This window comes from Macrotis lagotis, chromosome 5 (genome assembly GCF_037893015.1).
Source record: "Macrotis lagotis isolate mMagLag1 chromosome 5, bilby.v1.9.chrom.fasta, whole genome shotgun sequence".
Taxonomy (NCBI): Eukaryota; Metazoa; Chordata; class Mammalia; order Peramelemorphia; family Peramelidae; genus Macrotis; species Macrotis lagotis.
In genome coordinates, this window is record NC_133662.1 from 119,975,747 (window position 1) to 119,998,473 (window position 22,727).

Below are 22,727 nucleotides of genomic sequence, written 5' to 3' on the forward strand. Positions count from 1 at the left end.
CCCAGGTACTCCTAACTCCAAGGCTAGTGCTTTATCCACTACGCCACCTAGCTGTAGAAAGCATTGAAGTAAGAAAGATATTTCCTACAGAAACTCTTGTTTAAAATTATAAGCTTGGGATTTCAAAATGAACTTTTCCCACGCTGGGTTGCCTGTCATACCCCAAATAGAAGAATTTATGATCATTCTGATTTGCTACAAGTGTGGAATTCTCCTGATAGAGTTGTTCCATGGGGTATTCCAGGCTATATTAAACCAATTATATACCAAGAAATAGGATTAGCTAATTCAGAGATATGGAAGGCTATGGCAGCTATAGATGAGATAAGGTATATACAATGAAATAAGATGCTGGACAAAATATCTTATGCAGAAAAGAAATTATCTGTGACTGCATGCACAGAACCTGATATTGCCTTCATGATAGGATCTTTCAAAGATGTCAATATTATCACAGAAAAAGAGAGAGATAATGTTAACTATTACAATTGCACTATTTGAGCATGTATAAACAAGGAAGTGGTGGATGATGATGCTGTTTTTATGAAAAGACAACCCAAATTTGCTATAATACCCACCAAGGTAGAAGGCTGGTATATGCCTCCTTCTGATGAGTTCTTTTTTTTTAGTTTTTTTTTTTTTTTTTGCAAAGCAATGAGGTTAAGTGGCTTGCCCAAGGCCACACAGCTAGGTAATTATTAAGTGTCTGAGGCCAGATTTGAACTCAGGTACTCCTGAGTCCAGGGCCATTGCTCTATCCACTGTGCCACCTAGCTGCCCCTGCTGATGAGTTCCAAGAAAAAAACATTAAAGAGAATTAGGCAGAAGAGATGTGTTAGTTGCATTGTGTTTGGAATATTAAGCATCATAGCAGCCATTATAGCATACTTCAGTGACTGTTTCTGTACTAGTAGGGAAAAAAGAAAAAATTGGAAGCTAAATATATTCAAGAATTATCAGAAAATGCTCAGGAGATAATCAATGAAGATCTTTATCATTTGATTAATGCATTACAAACCTCTGTAATGAACACAAGGGACAATTGCAATGTGATTATAGCTTTTCTGCTATTTGTGTTACTCCTTTAAAATATAATACCTCATTTATTCTATGGGATAATATAAAAGATTATTTGAATGGAATGTGGGATAATGATTCTATAACTATGGATATGAGTCAATTGCATAAAATTGTCAATGGTATTGCATTGGTACCTAGAATGGAAATAGACTCAGATATTGATAATTTGTTTAACTTTATTAATAGGCTTCATCCTTTTCATTTTATGAACCTATTAGTAAGCATGCTTCTTGGTATCTTTGTATTATTATTGATATTGTGTATTATTCCCATTTGTCTTAAACATCTTTTGTCACTGGGACAAAACATAGATGTCCTAAAACACCACCTAAAGCTTCAGCATGCCTAAAAAGGGGGAATCTGTAGAGGGCCAGCCCCTGGGAGTGATATTCACATATCCTTGGTGAATTTTCCATCAAAGATATGTATGGATTATTGCTCATTTTATGGATCCATTGGCTCACCAGTAAACCCTGACCTGGGATAATCTGTGGCTCCGGAGGTGGTTGTAAAAGGTTTTTTCTGATAGAGAAGTATGCAGATTTCCAAGAACAAATATTGTAAATTTACCCAGGAAATTGTGAAACTGGGTCTCCTTTAACTGGTCATTCCTGAGATAAGTTTTTGCTATAAAAAGTCTGAGTTTCCAAAAATAAAGTTGGTAGATTTTTACTTCCCAACCTTGTATGTTTGGATATGTTTTTCTACCTGACCTGACTCTTGGAAGTTCATGTCCAGACCCACACTAGAGCTATGGTGGGCTATATTTTCCCATTCCCATTAATTCTAATTTCCCTTTAAGATAAAATCGAATATATCCAGTCTATATCTTGTTTGTACACAATTATTTGGCATGTAAGGTGTAGCATACATTCAGGGAAGACTAGTACCACTGGTGTGGGGGCCGGTGAGCACTTTTCAGGGCTTCTTTTTGTCTTTGGTGTTTCTACCTGAGCTACCCAACTCTTACCTGTGGTTCCAAGAAACTGGATCATTTGTAGCAGCCACATTCTGGCAAACTGCTTTAGCAAACAGGCTAAATAAACCAAATTGAGGGGTAACTGAGGGGTCTCAAACTCATTGAGTTGGAAGGAGTGAGATGTCTACCCCAAGTATGTGAAAACATCCCCTGGTAGAATGGGTGGATGAGAACAATTTGTTCCAAAACTCATGAAGGCAGCTGAAGCAGGTTTTGTAGAGTGCTCTGAGCTTGATTAGACATCGAAAATGTCAAGGTCATCCACTGCAGTCTGAGCTATCAGCAGTCATTCTGACTGTTCTGTCACAGGACTGTGATGACTCTGGAAGAGAGAGTAAGGATGATGACTTCCTGAAACTCTGCCTTACTTAAATCCAATTTAGACACAAATCAAAATAATCAACCATGTCATTTTACCATTTTTACCTATCTCAAAGTCCTCTGGTGACAGACAAGTGACAAGAAACAAGTGCAGATACACAGAGAATTATAGTCAGAACCCTGCATACAGCCATCCAAAGGCACAGGGTTATCTTCCCAGTGGAAGCAGCAGCCTACTGGATGTCTCAATAGCTTTTTAAAGACCGCACTGCTCACCTTCTAGTGAGGAAGGAATTGGAAAAGATGTCCTAAATATTGTCTGCCTAACCAACCCTGACCTGTTTATTGTGGGGCAATCCCATCCTGTGTTCAAAACACACACAAAAAAAATGTACAAAAACTTCTGCAAAGATGAGTCCACTAGCCATTGGTACATAGGATGTGTATATACTTAGAGACAACACAAAATCCAATAGCCCTAAAAGATGAACAGCTCTTAATGGGTTCAGGTAGGTATTGCATCCTAATAGATGCCTTGAGTGAAACAAGATGGCAAAGGAAAATCAGATTACTGAAGTCAGAGCTAGATAAATGTTTTTTTCTGGTAAGGTTGGGGTGATAGGGAATACCGTGAAGCTGGAATAATTTTTGCCAGCAAAACTAATCTAGGGGTGGCTAGGTGGCACAGTGGATAGAACACTAACCCTACAGTCAGGAGTACCTGAGTTCAAATCTGGCCTCAGACACTTAGTAATTACCTAGCTGTGTGGCTTTGGGCAAGCCACTTAACCCTATTTGCCTTGCAAAAAACTAAAAGGAAAAAACTAATCCAGTCAATAAACTTGTATGCCTACCAAAAGGAATGAATGATAGGTTCATGAAAATGCAATTGCCACTTGCAGGAAAATGTTGTGCCACCATTATCAGTGTCTATGCTCCCACCATGATGAATTCTGATGAGGTCAAAACAATTTATAGAGACCTGGAGCCCCTTATCATTATAAATATGCCAAAAGAAGACACACTTATAATTCTGGGTAGCTTTAATTCTAGAATAGGCACAGGAAACAGCAATAGCAATGGTCACTTACTACTGAAAACTACTGCATCTCATGATCTCATCACCCACACTGTCTTCTATTTACCTAAAACACTATAAAACTTGATGGATGCACTCTCATAGCAAACATTGGCATTTAATAGACTAAGGGATTATAAAAAGAGACTGATGTGACATATGAACATAATCAGTGCTAGATTAATTTAACAAAATTAATTAACAAAAATTAATTGACCTCCAAGGCAAAATGACTACTAGAAGACTTGATGTTACCAGATTAGAGTGTTCTCTGAGCTGGAATAGTTTGTTGCTAACTTGGAGGAAAGTTGAACCAACACACAGTTGAAACAGAAAAAGAGCAGGCAGCTTTCAGAGATCTAGTGTACAGCAGATTTACTCATCTGGGTCAGAACGCTTGTAAACATCAAGATTAGTTTGATGGAAATGATAGAGTGAATTCAGAAACTGCTGATGATAAGTAAGAACTCCACAGGCCTTATCAGAAGGATAGTTCATTCATGTCTAAGGAGGCAACATTTAACTCCAAAAAAGGTAAGATAGAAGTGAAGTTTAGAGAGATGCAGGATTATTGACTAAGAAGGCAAATTAAATTAAACTTTACATTGATAATAACAATCCTAAGCACTCATTGGTTGCCCTGAAGGCTACTTATGTACCAAAGATGCATGGTGCAACTCAACTACTCAGTGCTAATGGAGCCACATTGATTAGTGATAAATACATGATCATGGAAAGATGTGTTAAACACTTTCATAGTATTCCCAACAGACTGTCATCAATCAGGGATCCATCCACTGATCTGTTACCTCAGGTTGAAATCAATTCCTTTGTAGTCAAAATTCCATGTTAATAAGAGTTTTTATTTTTATTTTTATTTATTTTAGGCTACAGGGTTAAGTATTTTGTCTAAGGTCACACAGCTAGGGAATTACCAAGTGTCTGGGGCCAAACTTGAACTCAGGTCCTCCTAATTCCAGGGCCATTGCTCTATCCACTATCCACTGCATCACCTAGCTGTCCCCTGAACAAAAGATTTTGAATTCCATTAAGACTCCTGTGGCAAAGCAGCTAATGCTGATTCTATTTCAGCTGAGATTTATAAAGTGGGGAGGGGGTCCATTGCTCCTACAGAAGTTGGCTGAAATTTTCTCAGTTATATGGTAAGAAGAGGTCCCCTCAGGAGATCCAGGACTCCATCTCTATAAAGGTAAAGGAAACAGATTGTCCTATGGCAATGGGGGGATGGGGGGAGAGGGATTAGTTTGAGTTCACTTACCTTGGCTGTACACTTCCAGGGAGGTACACATTGATAATGAGGTTATTGCATGAATTGCCATGCCTAAATTCAGTGTTTGGAGGTTCTAAAGGAAAGTGTGAGAGAGAAGTGTTAGACTGACTACCAAAGTGAAGATATGAAGTGCCATTGTTCTGACCTCACTGTTGTAGGCCTGTGAAACCTGGATAGTGTACCAGCACCATACTGGGAATCTGAGTGGCTTCTATTTGAATTGTCTTGGGAAGATTCTGAAGATCAACTCAGGATAAGGTACCAGACAATGGGGTTCATTCTCAAACTAAACTGCCAAGCATTCAAACTTTACTGCAACTCTGATGATCTGGACAAATTGTTTGAATGCCAACCATATGCTTGCCTAAAAGACTATGTTTATGGGGAAAGAAAATGCTCACCTGATGGTCAGAAGAAAGGATACAAGGACACTCTTGGGATCTCTGAAGAGCTTTAGAAATGAATGTGAGACATGACAGACACTGCCATAGGATGACACATGCATGGAATACCCTTATCAAAGAACATGTTGTGCCCTATGAGCAAAGCAGGATTGAAGTAGTTCAAAAGCAATACAAGATGCACAAATTTAGAGAGTCTACCCAAAATGTTCCCATGGTCTATTTGTGCCTTACCTGTGATCAGCCACAATCAGACACACTGTAACTTGACTCTAACAGTGATGTCATTTTTAGTTTTCTACAAGAATGAAGGACAAGAACCAATCAGCAGACGCAGTTGTCTGCAAACATTAAACTGTGATCTCTTTTAAGGTAGGACTTGATATCCCATATGTCTAATGCTAGTGGGCACTTAATAAGTGATAATTTTACTTTATTCTGAACAGTATAGTATTCCTTACTAAAAACCTTTGACTTCTTGAGGGCCTTCCTGTTTCTTTTAAGGCTTATTGAAATAGCAAATGAGAGTGAAGTGGTTTATGAGGATAGTTAGTGAAGAAATCAGATTCTAAGAATGTAATTCAAAGTCAGATTTTCACATTTTATTGTCCTCTTGGTTCTTCTTCCCACAACTTTTTTCTCCTCCTTCCCCTTCTCTCCCCTTCTTCCTCTTTTGTCTTTTTGTCTGTCAATTTCTCTCTCTCTCTCCTATTTCTGTTTCTCTGATTCCGTGTTTCCAGAGCTTTTTGACATCAGTTTGCAGTGGAAACAGTTCTGGATTTGACAGAGAACATGGATTCATGGCTTTGGCAACTTATTATCTTTGTTAACTTGTAAGTCATTTTGTCTCTCTTTAGGCTTCACTCTCCTTGTTTATAAGCAGCAGGGCTTATATTGGACTACTGCTAAGATCACCACTGCCTGTAAATTGAGAATCCTAGGTGATGCAGTTCAGTGTCAAATAGCTAACTGTTGGATTCTATTCTCATTCTGTTAGATGCGTGATATGATCATTTTTTCCTGTGTGCTCTTCTTCACACAGGGTGCTCCTCTTTACATAGGGTGATCTATCTCTCTGACTCCACTAATTTTCATTGGCTGTCCTCTGCCTTTTCACATATACCTACAGGAATATCTGGCATCCTAAAATATAGGATCTCTCTCTCTCTCTCTCTCTGTATATATATACATATATATATATATATATATATATATATATATATTAGTGTTGCCATTGGAATTTAACTCAAGTGCAGAGACCACTTTTTTTTCTTGCTTTTAATTTTTGTTCCTTCTTACTTAGCACAGTTCTACCTTGGCCCCTTATAAAACTTTAAGCTTCAAATCCAGGCTCAGTTTCCTTAACAGTAAAATGGGGATGATAAGACTCCTACTTTGCAGGATTGTGAGGAACAAATGAGGCAATAGTGCCTGGCACGTGTTGTTCAATCCTGTCCCAATCTTAGTAACCACTGGTCCACAGTACATCAGTACCATCCTTGTTATTTTCTTGGCGAAAATACTGGAGTTTGCTATTTCTTTTTCCACTGATTTAGCAGGTGAGGAACCAAGGCAGATGGAGTTAAGGGACTTGATTGGGGTCATATGAATAGTGAGGTAGGCAATATTTAAACTGACTTATTCTGGACTTTGGCACTGTTCTTTCTCCCCTGGGACCAATACCTAGCTGCCTGGCTTAATAAATATCTATTCCCTCCCCCATCTCTAGCATAAAGTTATGGAAGCTTAATTCTTCCAATCCAGCAGGAATGAATGAATGCCTGCACAGAGAAGTGTAATAATAATAATAATAACTATTATTATTATTATTATAAGTTTTTCACAACTATGTTCCTGGTCAAAGGTTCATTTTTCCTTAACTATTGTGGGGACTGGAATGCATCCTCCTTTAGACTTGGAAAGGAAGACTTGTCCAGTCCTGCTTAATCCAGGAACTGTGTCCTTCTCTAGATCTGGAAAGGAGGATTCCTCCAGCCCTGCTTAATCCAGGAAGGAACTGTGAACTTTAGACCTGGAAAAGAGGACGTGTCCTGCCCTCCAGTTACTTACAGTCAATAAAGAAGGTGACCTCCTTCAGGCAAGAAAGCCCTAGGGAAGTTTAAGGTTTTGCCTGCTCTAGGCCGGTAAAGTCCATTCTCCTCCCCCTGCAGCTGTCTAGGTTTTCTTATCTCCCTCAGCTAGTGTGGTCATTACCATAATGGCCTCCCCATATGGGTTAATGCTAAATGCCATAAAATAAAACCTCACGCCTAACCTCTATTTGGTCATTCCGTTTTAACGGCGTAGTTTAAGGCTTGCGGCTTTAGGTGCACCACAGGTTCAGGGTCACGGAATCCCCGCAGGCCGCGACCACCGTGGCCCTCCCCGCGGAGCAGAGGGGGTGACTCAGCTTGCAGCCGGAGCACAAGCCAGAACTGGTCCCGGAGGGGACGGGACGTGGCTCCGCGAGCACCAATAAGGGAAGCGGCCGGGGCCGCGGGAAGCCAGGAGGCGAGGCTGCAGCCGCAGCCCCGCCCCGAGCTCGTGCTGCTGGAGTCCGGCCGAAGCTCCGGGACAACTCCTTCTCCGGGTCCCAGGACCTGGCCGGGGCTGCTGACTCAGTGCCCGTTCTCCTCTCCGGCCATGACCCAGCACTTCTCGCTCGCCGACTGCGACGTGGTCGGCTTCGACCTGGACCACACTCTGTGCAGCTACAACCTGCCCGAGAGCGCCCCGGTGAGTGGCGTGCGCCGGCCCCCTCCCGCCGAGCCCCGGGAGGCCAACCCGGGGGGACCCCCAGCCTTCCCGGGCCGGAGCCGCGCCGCGCCTGCCCGGGAGAGCGGGGAGCCCCAGAGGGACGGGCGGGCCGGAGGCAGCCCCCCTCCCCGCCAGCTCGTTTTGTCTCGCGTGTTAGAGGCGTGGCATGACTCCCTCCCTCCTTGCACACTCGGCCTGAGGAGTTCTTTGCAGACCCCTAAAAGCCCCGTCCCCGAGCCGACACCCCAGCCGCCCCGGTGCCTGCCCTGTTAGCGGCAGGGGCAGCGGGGTGGTGCGCTGGCCCTCGGCCGGCCTCGGTGTTCTCCCCGGGAAGTGGGGCCACGGGGCCCGGATCCGGCCCGGATCGCCCGAGGATCGGATGAGGTCTCCATGGTCCGGGCTTCCTTAGCCCTCCAGGGACGCCGCCTTTCTTGAGCGACAAAAGGGACGACTTTCCCCCAACCCTGCCCCCCCCCCCCCCCCAGGGCTGTTGCTGATGACCTGCTTTGGCTAAACCAGTTTTCCAAGACTGCTTTTTCCCACGGTGGAAGCCTTCTCCATCCTCCAGCAAGCTTGACTCCAACAAGGATCCTCAGTCTAAACAATTACCTAATTACCTCCCTGGAATAGAAGGGGGAGCAAACAGTTATTGGGCAATTTGTTCACATTGCTACCCCAAATCGAAGGGGGGATTCCAAAGGAAAAAAAATTGGGTCAGCTCCTGCTGGCAGTATGGGTTCTTTGTCCTTTGCTAAATGATAGACCTGTTGAGCACAAGCCTCTCCCTCTTCTCAGGCTAAGGTGGAGTTCAGGTCCTTCCCCCTAGAGAACCCGAATGCTTCTGTTTTCCCAGCTGTTGCTGCTGCTTTGCTTCCTTCCCTCTTAGAAGTGCACTGAATTAAGATATTTGCAAGAGGAAAACTTAAGGATCAACTATTAAGCAATGTTTTTCCCTCCACTTTTCTTTTTAACATAAATGAGTTGATCTAGACAGGAACTAAAGTTTTAGTTTCTTTTTCTTTTGGCAATTATCTTCTCCCCTCTTCTGCCTATTGGGGCGTTATTTCCAAGTGGGTGCCCTGTAGGCCTTTGCACCGGCCATCCCCCTCCTACCTGGAACTGGAATGCCTTTGCCTTCTTTTGAAGATTTTATTTATTTTGAGTTTTACAGTTTTTCCCCTAATCTTACTCCCCCCGCCACACATACAGAAGGCAGTTTGCCTGTCTTTATGTCTTTACATTGTTTCCATGGTATACATTGATACAAATTGAATGTGATGAGAAATGCCTCACCTTCTAAAGTCCACTTCTTGGTATCCCTTGTTTTTTTCAAGTTCAAGCACTGCTGTCTCTCTAATGAAGCTTTTCCTGATCCCTCCCCCCCCCCCAGCTTGTATGGTGTTCCCCCAGAGTTTTGCTCTGGGATCAATTTGAATCTCATCTCTGCTACTTACCTTTGTGACCTATTAAAAAAGGTTCATTCGGGAGAAAAGTTTTCAGATAATATTATCATTTATTAATAAAGTCAGCGGGTTATTAATAAAAGGATGACCATTTGACTGTTTTTTAGACCAAACAACTCTGATGGGGGGAGAGGGGAGTGACACATTTTGTATGACCTTGGAAGAGTAGGTGATCTGGAAGGTTGGAAACCGATTCAGTTAACAAAATGGGAGATGTAGGCTTATATTAAAATGAAGGTCGAAGGAGTACTCAAATCTTGATCAAGGAGACATCAATTTTCCTATTGCCTGTTCCGATAATAGAGAGAATCAATTTTTCCTCACACCTGTCTGAGCAAGGAATATATACCCATTAGCTCAAATTTCGAATTTCTTCTTTCTCTTTCTCTGTCTCTTTTATTTTATTTGGTTTTGGTTTTTGCTAGGTAATAGGCTTAAGTGACTTGCCCAAGGTCACACAGCTAGACATTTATTAAGTGTCTGAGGCCAAATTTGAACTCAAGTGTTCCCTAGTCCAAGGCTGGTACTCTATCCATTGCACCTCCTGGTTGCCCCAAGAATTTCTTTTACTGTCTGATTAAATCTTGGCATAAGAGAATCTTTAAAAGAGATTTCCCACACTTCTTAATTTCAGTATGAGGAAGAAGAAAAGGGGAAAAACCTTGGTCCTAATACAACAATTAGTTTTTAAATAAAAGAAATATACACAGTTACTCTATATTTATTCTACATAAATAAGCATGTAAAGTATATTTGCGAAAGTGTATTCTCTTTCCCCCATTAAAATGTGAACTTGAGGGCAGGAACTGTTTTTTGATTTGGTTTTGCTTTTGTATCTCATTTGTCTACCACAATGCCTTACTTAATATTAGTTTTACTTAATATTTACTCACTTAATTTATTGTTTGCATTTTAGGCAACAAATTAATTTTATCACTTGGAGGAGTTACAGGATAGTATCTTCTTCCTGACTTAAAATTTGACTTCTGATATTTGTTAGCTGTTTGATCCTGGGCAAGTCATTTAACCCCCCAATTGCCTCAGTTTTCTTATCTGTAAAATGAATTGGAGAAGGAAATGCCAAACCATTCTGGTTGCCAAGATAACCCCAAATGGGGTCATGAAAGGTCAGGCCAAAACAAGAACAACAAAGGTCTAGGCCTGTAGCTCTTCTGGTTTGTTGAGATGGAGGATCTAGAATCCCTTAACTAGGTTTATCTTTGTTTTTTTATTTTAGTTTTTTGCAAGACAATGGGGTTAAGTGACTTGCCAAAGATCACACAGCTGTGTAATTATTAAGGGTCTGAGGCCGAATTTGAACTGAGGTCTTCCTGACTCCAGGGCTGGACCTCTATCCACTGTGCCACCTAGATGCCCCAATAACTACATTTATTAATCACTTATTAACTCCTTGAAGAGCAAGACACAATGTAGGTCTTTTATCAGATTCTGTTTAGTAATCCTTATTATATAGAGTATCAAAAGGATGCATAATAACAGATTAGTTATTAACAAGAGCAGCTCAGTTCTGGAAAGTTGAACAGTTTTCCAGAGATTTTTATGGCATCCTTACAGCTTATCTCAGGTGCCATCTAGGCTAATAGCCTCATTTTACAGATGAGGATCATCTGTAAAGTTAAGTGACTTGTCAAAGGTCATACAGGTAAGTAGCAAATGGGAGATTCAAAGGGACTCTAGAACCAGTACTCTTTATCTGTAAAATTATGTTAGCCTAGAGATGTTTTCTAGTCTAAGGTCCCTTCCAGCTCTTACTTTATAATGAATACTCTGTCTTGGAAATTTTAATCAGCTTCTCAATTTGTTAGCCGTCAGCCCCTGAAACTAATGTTACCTTTGGTAGGCAATTTAATGCTATTCAGTGGTCCTACCATAGGGTAGATTATTGTGTTCACTTTGTGGAGGGGGTGGTACATACTTTTCCAGGGGACTTTGAAAAGTTGAGAAGTTTCTGATAGAGGATCCACCTCTCCAGGAGGCAGCTCTTTGAGAGCATAACCATTTCATTTTTTGTCCATATTTACCTAGAACATGGGACATTGGTATTTAACAAAGTGTTTATTCTTTGGAAAGAGCATTGGCTCTCTTACTTCCTCTGTGTTTTCAATGCAAGTTATTTAAACTCACTGAGTCTTAATTTCATTTATAGCATGGGGAGCTTGGATTATATGGCCTTTGAGATCCCTCTAATTCTTGATATATGATCTTAATGATAAAGAAGAGCCTGGAAAATATAATTAGTATCATTTGAATAATGTTCAATGGGAGTAGAGAAGACTTTGGAGAGATGTAAGAGTGGTCTTAAAGATTTGGCACCTAGAAGAGGGATTAGATTTATTTTTTTGTGTAGCTCCAGGGGTGGAAATAGGACCAGTGGTTCATGGAGGGTTATAGAGAAGCAGTTTGATATAATATAATCAGGCAATGAGCAATTATTAAATGCTTACTGTATGCCAGATGTGGTAGGAAATGCTGAGGATACAAAGAAAGACCAAGAACAGACTTTCCCTTCCAAGAGCTATCAATATAACAGGGAAGAAAAGAAGTAAGTAACTTTTTGTATACACACACACACACACACACACACACACACACATATATATACACACATATATACACATACATATATGTAGAGAGAAAGTATATGAAATATTAAGTGTATATTTTTAAAAAACTGAAGAAAATGGAATACACTGAGTTCCACATGACTGACTACTATGTAGGTAGTATCTGTTAGGAAAGTTTTCTATTGGAGATTCTTTTGTTGGGTATATTACTAGGCTAAATGATCCCTTATCTTCCCTGTAACTCTAGGATTCCCCAGTAAGTAATAATAGCTTTTGTTCATATGGTTATATGCATGGTAGGCAATGCATGCAGTCCCTCTGACAGATAAAGAAATCAGTTCAGAAGTTGTGACTTTTCCATCATTACATAACTAACAAATTCTGGGGCTAGAATTCTATTCAGTCTCACTTTTTCTTTTTAAAATTTTATTTTTTTTTATTCTACTATGAGAGTAATGAATATGAGAGACAATGCTCCATATGGATAGAGAAAACTAGCCTTAAAGCTAGGAAGACCTGGATTCAAATCTTATATTTGATATATACTGACTCTCAACCCTATACAGATTGGTCAGCACAATGGACATCTCTCTCTAAGACTATAATTTGTAGAGTAGTTATGGACTTGTTTTGATAGATAAAGTTCCTTATGTTAATAAAATCATGGATCCCAATCCCTATCTGTATTATTCTGTCGATAAAAAAAGATTAAATGAGAAGCAGGTCATGTACCTTTTACAAATATGATTAGATAACATATTTTTAACCAAACAAAAGATAGAAGCAATTACAAAAGATAAAATTAGTATTGTGGATTATATGAAACTGAAATGCTTCTATACAAACACAGTGTACTTGGACAAGAAAGGAAGTGACTGAATAGAAAACATCTTTCTATTAAGTTTCTCTGAGAAGTAAGAGTTTGTTTTCTAAGATATATAAACAAATAGCATATGTATAAATATGGCTATTTAAAACTAAAAACCATTCACCAATAGATAAATTACTAAAGGATGTGAACAGATTCTTCATAAAAGAATTGTAAATTATTAACCATATGAAAATGTGCTTCATATATCTTGTAATAAGAGAACTTAATAAAGAAAGAACTCTGAGATTATTTCCCATACTCTGCAAATTGGAAAATTAACTTAAAAAATGGAAATAGTTTTGGAGGAGTTGTGGAAAAATTAGCAAACTGGTGCATTGTTGGTGGAGCTACGAATCAGCATAACCATTTTTAAAAGATTAATATTTTCTTATATAAAATAGACAAAAACAATTACACCCCAGTTGAAATCTTTGCTAGCTATAGCTTTCTTCCTTCAAATATACAGCAAATTGAGCTTGTTTTTTTCAAAATTGTCCCTTTTTATTGACTTTATAGGTGGTTATAGTCCATGAATGTCTCTGCTTTTTACGTTTCTCTGTGTGTGATACAAAGCAACATTTCTGGTTCTCTAGAATATATGAGACATCAACAAATATATCTTTAGGCTAAATGTAAAAAAGTGCCTTTACTCTGAGACCTGGAAGCATTTATTTATCAGGGTTTAGCATGATGTGCTTTATAGCTTTTAACTGAGGATGCTTGGTGTAATGGATGGATGGTAGACCACTGGGTCAGAAGATATGGGTTCCAATCCTTCCTGTGATACATTCTAACCTTGGATCTGTATATTAATGCTTATATGCTGAATATCGATGCTTATCAGCATCAGTGCAGAAAATTTTCGTATTCAAACTTTCATACAAGTCTAGATTTAAATAAACAAAAATATTTGAATTCCTCTTTCTCAAAGCTCTGATATAAGACGTTAAGCTCATATTCTCACAGGAGAATTAAATTTCAGATTTTCAAATCAGAAATTAAATTTTATATTCAGTAGATGATTTTCTGGATAAATTCAGACTTGAATATTTAAGGATGAACAGTTTTACATCTCTTATGCTGTATTTTTCTCCCTCATTTTAGCTTATCTATAATAGTTTTGCTCAGTACTTGGTAACAGAGAAGGGATATGATAAAGAATTGCTAACTGTACCTCCAGAGAGCTGGGATTTTTGGTGAGTTTTTTAAAATACTCTTAATTAACCCTTTTATATTCTCTATTAACATTGCTCCTTTGCTTGTGTAATTTTGTACAAGGGCAGAAAGTATGACTTGTGAAGTTGCAACTAATTATGTCAAATAAACATTCTGTGTGGCCTATTTTTAATAGGTGGTAATAGTGATTTTGGCTCAAGAGATGGAGCCAGATTTAAAATAAAACTAAATAAATTTTAAGGAGCATAGAAAGGAACTTAACAATTGGAAAAATTTAAATACAAAGGAGAATTTTAAAAGCAAAAAAGTAATAACGTCATTTTCCCCTAAATCATCTCAAGTTTTTAAATATAAGAAGATAAAAAATTTAATAACTAGATTATGGTGGCATGAGTTGTTTGTTATCCACATAACATGAGAGAAGTCCTATCAGCTCTGAATCATAGATCTATTTTCTACAAAATAATGGTGTTATATTTGATGTTGGAAATAAAGTTCTGACATTCATATATTTAGTGTTTCCACCTTATGCTAACTTAGTTAACCTTTTGTGGCTTATATCACTTTTGAGGTTCTGGGCTCATTTGTTGTCACTTATTTTCTATATTGTGTAGTTATATCTAGCATTCTTTTTATGGAATTATTTTCCTCAAAAGTTCTTTTTTAATTGTCCATCATTTTATTTACCATTCAGATACATAAATATAGTAAAATTCTTGTTTTAGTAACCAATGTTTCTGTATTTTAGTACCAAGGGCTTGGCATTGGATCTGGAGAATGGAAACTTTATTAAACTTGCAGCTGATGGAACAGTTCTGAGGTAAGTTTAAAAAAAATCACTTCTTTGGTCAAAATGACTCTTATCACTCAATTGCCTTGATTTTAACAAAACTTGTTAAATGTAGGTGTTTCAGTCACTCAACCTTTAAGTTTTTGTTGAATACTTATAATATATTGATAATCTCTGTGAGTTTGGCCTTGAAAAAATAATTGAATTACACATGGTTTTAACCTCCAGAATTTGTCCTAATAAGGGATGTACCTCTAGAATTTGATCTCAAGAAAGAACAAACAGAATTAGATTAACATATATGCTTATTAAGATTTCTCTAAACTTGCTAATTATGCAGGCTTACATTTGAAGAGGGATTCTTACACAATACCATTTTTTGGAAGGCAGAATCTGAAAAAGATGCTTCTGTCCTGTCTAGTTGATTGGCCCTCAACTCAAGATGGAGATGGATATCAGATGGATATCCCCACTTAGGATCTTTGTGCCTCATCAGTTGTGCTAAGACCTCCACAAAGCATGTGAATCTTCCCCCTCCATGTCAATACCATCCAGTGACCTTTGATACAATGAGGAAAATTTATATTTGTTATTTGAGGTACATAATATTCATCTATTTGCTGTAGTTATAACCATTTAAATTATTATTATTTTTTTTTTTTAGATTTTTGCAAGGCAAATAGGGTTAAGTGCCTTGCCCAAGGCCACACAGTTAGGTAATTATTAAGTGTCTGAGACTGGATTTGAACCCAGGTACTCCTGACTCCAAGGCGGTACTTTATCCACTATGCCACCTAGATGCCCCCATTTAAATTATTTTTTAAAAATTATGCTTGACAATGTTCAGAGCACCTATAAATATATTTCTATAAACAAAGAAAGCTATTTTGTGTGAAATGTAAACTTTTTTTCTGAGTTTAATACACATACACAAATCAACAAGTTAGTTTTAAAAACTGCCCTGGCTATCTGCATTACTTTCTAACCCCTCTTTAGCTTTCATTTTTTATTTATTAATGCTTTATTCTTTCTCTCCCCCTCTTTTTCTCTCTTTCTTTTCCTTTTCCCTTTCCTCCCTCCTTTCTTCTTTTCCTTGTCCCCCCCCAGTGCAGAAAGCCCTTTCAAGTAATTAGCAGTCATTCACAACAAATCCACATAGACCATAGCCAAAAATGTATCTCATTTTTATACCTCTTGTCCATAGAAGGTGGTTTTCCTGGTTCTGCTTACTTTACATTTATTTGCTCATCTGCTCATATGAGATTTTCCAGGTTTCTCTATATGTTTCCATTGCATTCATTTCATTACATTCAAATTGTACTTTTCCCTGTGGCAAGTAAAATGCAACCCAGGCAAAGTGAAGCAAATTTTCTGAAAGATAATCCATTTGTTAAAGGTGATAACAAATGACTGTTAATAAAATGGGGCTGACTGAGCTCTGTTAGAGCCATAACATATTTAACTAGGATTGGAGGTGGAGGTAGTGAGAAGTTTTGCAATTAACAGTAACTGGGGAAAGTGGTTTGACCTTCCTTGTGTGGGAGATCCAACTCCTTAAGGAATGTGCATTGTATGGGCCTCAATTGTTTCTGGTAGTCTTGGTTAGAAAAGCAGAACCATTCCATTCTGATTCGCCCTGTTTGTCTTTCCCTTGGGAAGGCCAAATGACTCCTATTTTCGTTGTGGAAATACTAGGGCTGGAGGCTGACCCTTGGGAGTATTTTGGTGGTTGGGGGGGGAGTTCTGCTTAAACTGGTTTCTGTTTACTGGTAAATAAAATGGGTCCCAGGTTAAACTGGTTTACAAGAAAAAAGGTCTCCATGATAAAATTATTCAACTAGGGCTTAAGTTCATTTTGGGAGAAACTACATTTTTTGAGCTGAACTGAGAAATAGGGAATGGAATTAGATGTAGAGTAGAATTAGTTATTGAATGCTACAGCATAATTTTAATTTTTCTCATCTTCAATTGATCCTCACCTCTTAGTTTTCAATCCTTTGCAAAAACAGAAAGTGCTGCTGTGAATATTTTTTATAAGGGTTTTTTTTCCTATTCCTTTGATTTTTTTTTTTTTTTGGCACATCTTGAAGTATTTTAGTTTTTTTGCAAGGCAGTGGGGTTAAGTGGCTTGTCCAATGCCACACAGCTAGGTCATTATTAAGGATTGATCTATTCTTAAACTACTCTAATAGTGAGATTTATTTTTTTGCAATTAGGGTGTGTGTGTGTGTCTGTTTGTGTGTCTCTGTGTGTGTGTCTGTGTATTCTTTTTTTGATCAGTTTAGATGAGAAACTACCACTCCCTGCTCCTTGTTATATGTCTACTTGAGCACTCTTATCACATGAAATAATTTTCCCTAAACTTCTTTTTCCTCCCTTATTACCCCCATTTTTCTACTTCCTCCTCTTTCCTTTTATTCTTTTATTTGTTTATTTATTTTATATTATTACAATAATCTTGATGTGAGAATAATCATAAACTCCCCTTTCCCCAAAAAAGATGAGAAACCCCAAGGATAGTGAGAGGGAAAAAAAGTGTACTTCAGTCTATGTTCAGATTCCAATGGCTCTGTCTCTGGGATGAGGCGCTTCAATATTTTTCCCATAGTTACTATAACTGGCTGTATTTCCCTCCACTCTGTTCCTTCCCACTCTGATTTATTCTATTCTCTCCTTTTACCTAGAAGTGTTGTATCTGAGTACCCTCCCATGACCTTCCCTCCTTTTTACCACCTATTCCCCCCTCCCCCCATTCCCCCTTATCCTATCCTTTTCCTCTCATTTTTCTCTAGGGTAAGATAGATATCTATACCCTATTAAGTGTGTATGTTATTTCCTCTCTGAGTCATTTCTGATGAGAATGAAGGCTCACTCATTTCCCCTCGCCTTCCCTCATTCCACTCCATTGTAAAAGCTTTTTCTTGACTCTTATGTGACATATCTTAGCCCCTTCTTCCTCTCCTTTCTCTTCTTCCCAGTACTTTATCACCTATTGACTCCATCTTTTTACTATATTACACTATTATATTCAGTTCCTTCTTGTGCTTTTGTGTATATATGCTCCTTCTAACTGCTCTTATAAATGAGAAAGTTCATATGAGTTATCAGTATCTTCTTCCCATGCAGGAATAAAAGCAGTTCAGCATCATTAAGTTCCTCATAACTAGTCCTTTTTGTCTTCCCCCTCTATGGTTCACCTGAGTCCTGTACTTGGAGATCAAACTTTCTGTTCAGCTCTGGTTGTTTCAGTAGGAAAGTTTGAAAGTCCCCTATTTCATTGAAAGTCCATCTTTTCCTAGCTGTGTGACCTTGGGCAAGTCACTTAACACCATTGCCTTAAAAAAGTCATCTTTTCCCCTGAAAGAGTTCAGTTTTGCTGGATAGTTGATTCTTGGTTGTAAATCAAGATCTTTTGCCTTCTAAAATATCATATTCCAAGCCCTTTGAGCCCTTAATGTAGATGCTACCAGATGCTGTGTAATCCTGACTATAGAGCCACAGTATTGAATTGCTTGTTTCTGGCAGCTTTTAGTGTTTTCTCTTTGACTTGGGAGTTTTAGAGTTTGGCTATACTATTACTGGAAGTTTTTCTTTTGGGATCTCTTTCAGGAGGTGATTGGTAAATTCCCTCAATTTCTATTTTACCCTCTGCTTCTAGGATCTCAGGGCAATTTTGCTGTATTATTTCTTGAAAAATGAAGTCCAGGTTCTTTTCCTGGTTATGACTTTCAAGTAGCCCAATTCTTTTAAAATTATCTCTCCTGGATCTGTCTTCAAGGTCAGTTGTCTTTCCAATGAGATATTTCACATTTTCTTCTATTTTTTTTTTTTGGTACAGTTTTCTTTCTTCCAGAGTTCTTGCAAAGTCATCAACTTCCTTTAGTTCTGTTTTACATTTGAAGGAGTTATTTTCTTCAGAGAGCCTTTTTTATTTCCTTTTCCATCTGGCCAAGTCTGCTTTTTAAGGCATTCTTCTCCTCATTTGCCTTTTGTGTTGCTTTTTCCAATTTGACCCAAACTGGTTTTTAATATGCTATTTCTTCAGTATTTTTTGTATTTCCTTCACCAAGTTGCTGGCTTGATTTTCATGATTTATCTGCATCACTCTCATTTCTCCTACCAATTTTTCCTCTATCTCCCTTAATTTTTCCCTTTTAATCTTAACATCATCAAGGAATAACAGAACCTTTTGCAAGTCATTTGCCTAACTAGATCCCCTCCAATCATATTTGGGTTCAGTGAAGAAACATAAAACTTTTTATATCATAATATAATCAATTTATTGTTCATTTAGTCTTTTATCATTGTTGAGCTTAGCCTTTTGAGTTGGGGTTGGGACCCTCACCACTGACCTGCTGAGCCAGGTCCTAAGCTGGTGGTTAAAGATCCTCCCCCTAGTTTCTTAGCTCCCTGACCTATGCTTAGCTACACTTTCCTTTACCCACATGAGACTGACCTTTTTAGAAATTCCTCCAAGTTATTCTGTGTTGAAAATTTGTTTCACTGGTTTTTTTTTTGTTTGTTTTTTGTGGATCCTGTTGCTTTAGTGTCTCTTTAGAGGCTTCATTTAAGGTTGTTTCAGGAAAACTTCTGGGAACTTCCTAGCTGCACGCCACCATCTTTTCTCTGCCTTGGAAAGGTCCCTTTTTTTTCTTTCAATTTTGTTTAAAAAAAATCTTTTTTTGATTTTATGTTTAGTTGGACTTTTTGACTTGCCGCTTTTCCTTTTATATTTTGTTTTGTGTTGTTTATTTTTTGTTGCATGAACAAAATTCATTGATTTGTTTATTGGTCTTAAAAACAAGTAGCTACATCCTAAAAATTTTGGCATGCTATTTCATTGTCATTTTTTGATGAAATTATCTATTCTTTTGGTTTTTCTCTTTTCCAATAATTTCTTGTTTAAATTATATATTTTTTTATTTGATTTTGAATTCTTCTACCTAAAGGAATTTTATTGATAATAATTTTTTTGTGTTTTGGAATCTTTTAAATATTTCTGTCTTTCTACTTTTGTTCAAAATATCTACCAAAACTGACCACATATGTTATTGAGAACTATCTTGTTTCTTTCTCTTCCTATTTAGTAATTGTCAGAGAGTTATTACAATCTGACTTGCAATTATACTTAGTTTATCAGATAAGTATTCTTGTTTGTAAACCTTGTCTTCTTCCATATAGAATTATGTATTTTAATATTTTTTCTTCTTGAAAGATTAATAAGTTTGTGTGATCCTGACTATGTATACTTGTACCTGAATTCTTGGTTGCTTGTATTATTTTTTCTTTAACCTGGTAGCTTCAGATTTTGGCTGTGGTATTCCTGGAAGTTTGCCTTTTGGAGTTAACCTTCAGAAGTTGACTTATTAATTATTATTATTGATAGTAAATACCTTATATTTTGTTGATCATTTGAGTTTGTAATGATATTTCTCATTGTCTCAAACAACCATCAGCTTCTGCTTGGTCTATTCTAATTTGCAGAACATTTCCTAATTAGATGACTTTTCTGCTTTCTATTTTAAATCTATTTCCTTCTAAGTTTTCCTTTTTTAGAGATCTTATTTTTTATGTCATCATTTAGTTTCTAATTACTCTTGAAGTTTGTATGGTCAAGCCATCCCCCCCCCCCCCCGAATTGACTTGTATTTGTTGGGAATATGTCTTCTTGGTTTTCCTTTAGAGTGTCTTGAGAAATAAATTTGTTATTTGTTTAGTTTATTATTCTATTGCCTCTTGTTTCTTGCTAGTTTCTTACTGAAGATTTGTGCAGGGTCATTCTTTTCCCTTTCCTGTCCTCTTAGATAGGATCTTTAAGTCTCTTTAGTTGACTCCTGTCCTTGACCTGGAGTATTGCTTCTTAAAGCAGTCAGTGACAAGGTTCAGTCATTAACCCCAGTTATAGCCCTATGGTTGCCTTTCCCATCAGTTCACTGCCATCTTTCTATTCCCCCTAAAGTTTCTAAGATCAGTGCTTGCAGGCTTTTGGTCTGTTCAACTGAGCTTGCTTTGCAGGAGGGACCTCTTTTCCAGTGCTAGGGTATTTAACTTTCTTTTTGTTGAATTCTGGTCTAAATGAAAGAACTCTAATGCTTCTTTTTGAATTTCTTGGTCATATTTTGCATTCAATGCTCTTTTTTTAGATGGATTATGTTGTGCCTGTCATAATATTTTGTATATAGTAGTTGCTCAATAAATGTCTGTTGAACTGAACTAAAACTACCTGCAGGGGCCTCTTTTGGTACCAACTGTAAGGGCTAATTAGAGGGACACAATGCTAGATATAGTATGTTTGTGCTATTACTGAATTTTGTTCATCTTCCAAAAATAGGGCAAGCCATGGCACCAGGATGATGACTTCTGAAGAGCTTATGGAAACTTATGGAAAGAAGAAATGGAAGCACTTTACTGAATTTTCAATGGCTTCTCGGACAGGTATAGCACATACATCTTAATGACCCACTGGTATAGGGTAGGCTAACTTTAATTTGACTTTGGTTCCCATTCTAAACCTTAGGTAATATAGTAGTCAAGAATGGGTCACTGTCCAGCTTCAAGAGAAGGGGGGCTCCTGTGTTACAGTGTCAGGAGATGTGACATGATCTCAAAACACTGGGCTTGAAATCCTAGGTCTGCTGTGTACTCATTGTATGATCTAATGCAACTCATTAAATTCTTGGGCTTCACTTTTCTCTATAAAATGAGAGAAATGGTCTCTTAAGTTCCTTTCTAAAGTTTTAGACTGATCTATGCAGTGTGCTGTATATAGTGTTTTAAGCAGTTAGAGGAACTCTACTGCTATTCCTTCTGAATTTTGATTTTTAATTAATTTTTTTCCTTAGGATAAGAAGGACTAATAACATAAAGGTATTAGGAATATCATCTAATTACTTCACAATCATCATCATCATCATCATAAAGCATGTAGGAGTCAGAAAGACCTAGGTTCAAATTTTCAATGGCTGTGTGACCCAGACAAAATTTTTAATCTCTGGCCTCAGTGTCCTAATCTGTAAAATCAGAGAGCTTAACTCAGTGATCCCTAGAATCCCTTACAGCTCTAAATATGTTATTTTGTCTTCCTTTCCAACTTTTTGGGGAAACTAGGCTGTGCCAGTGGACAGAACTGAGTCTAGTCAGAAAGGCAGTGTTCAAATCTGGTCTCTAACATTTAATTGCTGTGTAGTGTGCCTGGGCAAGTCGCTTTACCCTGTTTGCTTCAGTTTCCTCATCTGTAAAATGAGCTGAAGAAAGGGGCGGCTAAGTGGCACAGTGGATAGAGCACCAGCCCTAGAGTCAAGAGTACCTGGGTTCAAATCTGTCCTCAGACACTTAATAATTAACTAGCTGTGTGGCCTTGGGCAAGCCACTTAACCCCATTGCATTGAAAAAAAAAACTTAAAAAAAACAAAGAGCTGAAGAAGGAATTGGCAAATTGCTCCAGTATCTTTGCCAAGAAAACCCCAAATAGGGTCACAAAGAGTTGGACACAACTGAGCAACACCACCATCACCACCAACACCACCACTGGCTCTATGAATGTGAAGTTCCTGCTTCCCATAACTTCAGTTTACCCCCTTCATTGATAAACTTTACTCTCCCTATTTGTTATGAAAATTATCTTATATGTTAGAATGATAGGTTCAGAGGTAGAAGTTACCATCACCATCACCTTTTTTTTTTATCAACAAGCATTTATTAAGAACATACATATAAATATGGGCCAGGCTTTTTATCTTATCCAATATCTTCAATTGACAGATGAAGAAAACTGAGAAACTCTGACTTGTACAAGGTTGGGCAGAGTTGGGATTCAAACCCAGGTCCTATAATTTCAAATCCCTCTCCTTTTTCATACTGTGGTCATCAAAGTAAAGCGAGTAGTCCAGAGCTGAGTTCTAGTTTTGACTAGAATGAGTTGTGTGAAATTGGTAG

The 22,727-nt window shown here is 38.0% G+C and overlaps 1 protein-coding gene across 2 annotated transcripts in view; it reads left to right on the forward strand.

The window, feature by feature from the left end:
- The first annotated feature begins 7,703 nt into the window (after positions 1–7,703).
- Positions 7,704–22,727, forward strand: part of NT5DC1 (5'-nucleotidase domain containing 1) — a 236,821-nt gene continuing 221,797 nt past the window's right edge. Inside the window, exons 1-4 of one of the 2 annotated variants that reach the window (XM_074187406.1) lie at positions 7,704–7,886; positions 13,931–14,022; positions 14,751–14,822; positions 21,124–21,227. In XM_074187406.1, coding sequence (XP_074043507.1) covers positions 7,794–7,886; positions 13,931–14,022; positions 14,751–14,822; positions 21,124–21,227 — 361 coding nt within the window. In that variant the 5' untranslated portion in view covers positions 7,704–7,793. The remainder of the gene's footprint in view (positions 7,887–13,930; positions 14,023–14,750; positions 14,823–21,123; positions 21,228–22,727) is intronic. The other variant, XM_074187407.1, reaches the window with a different exon arrangement.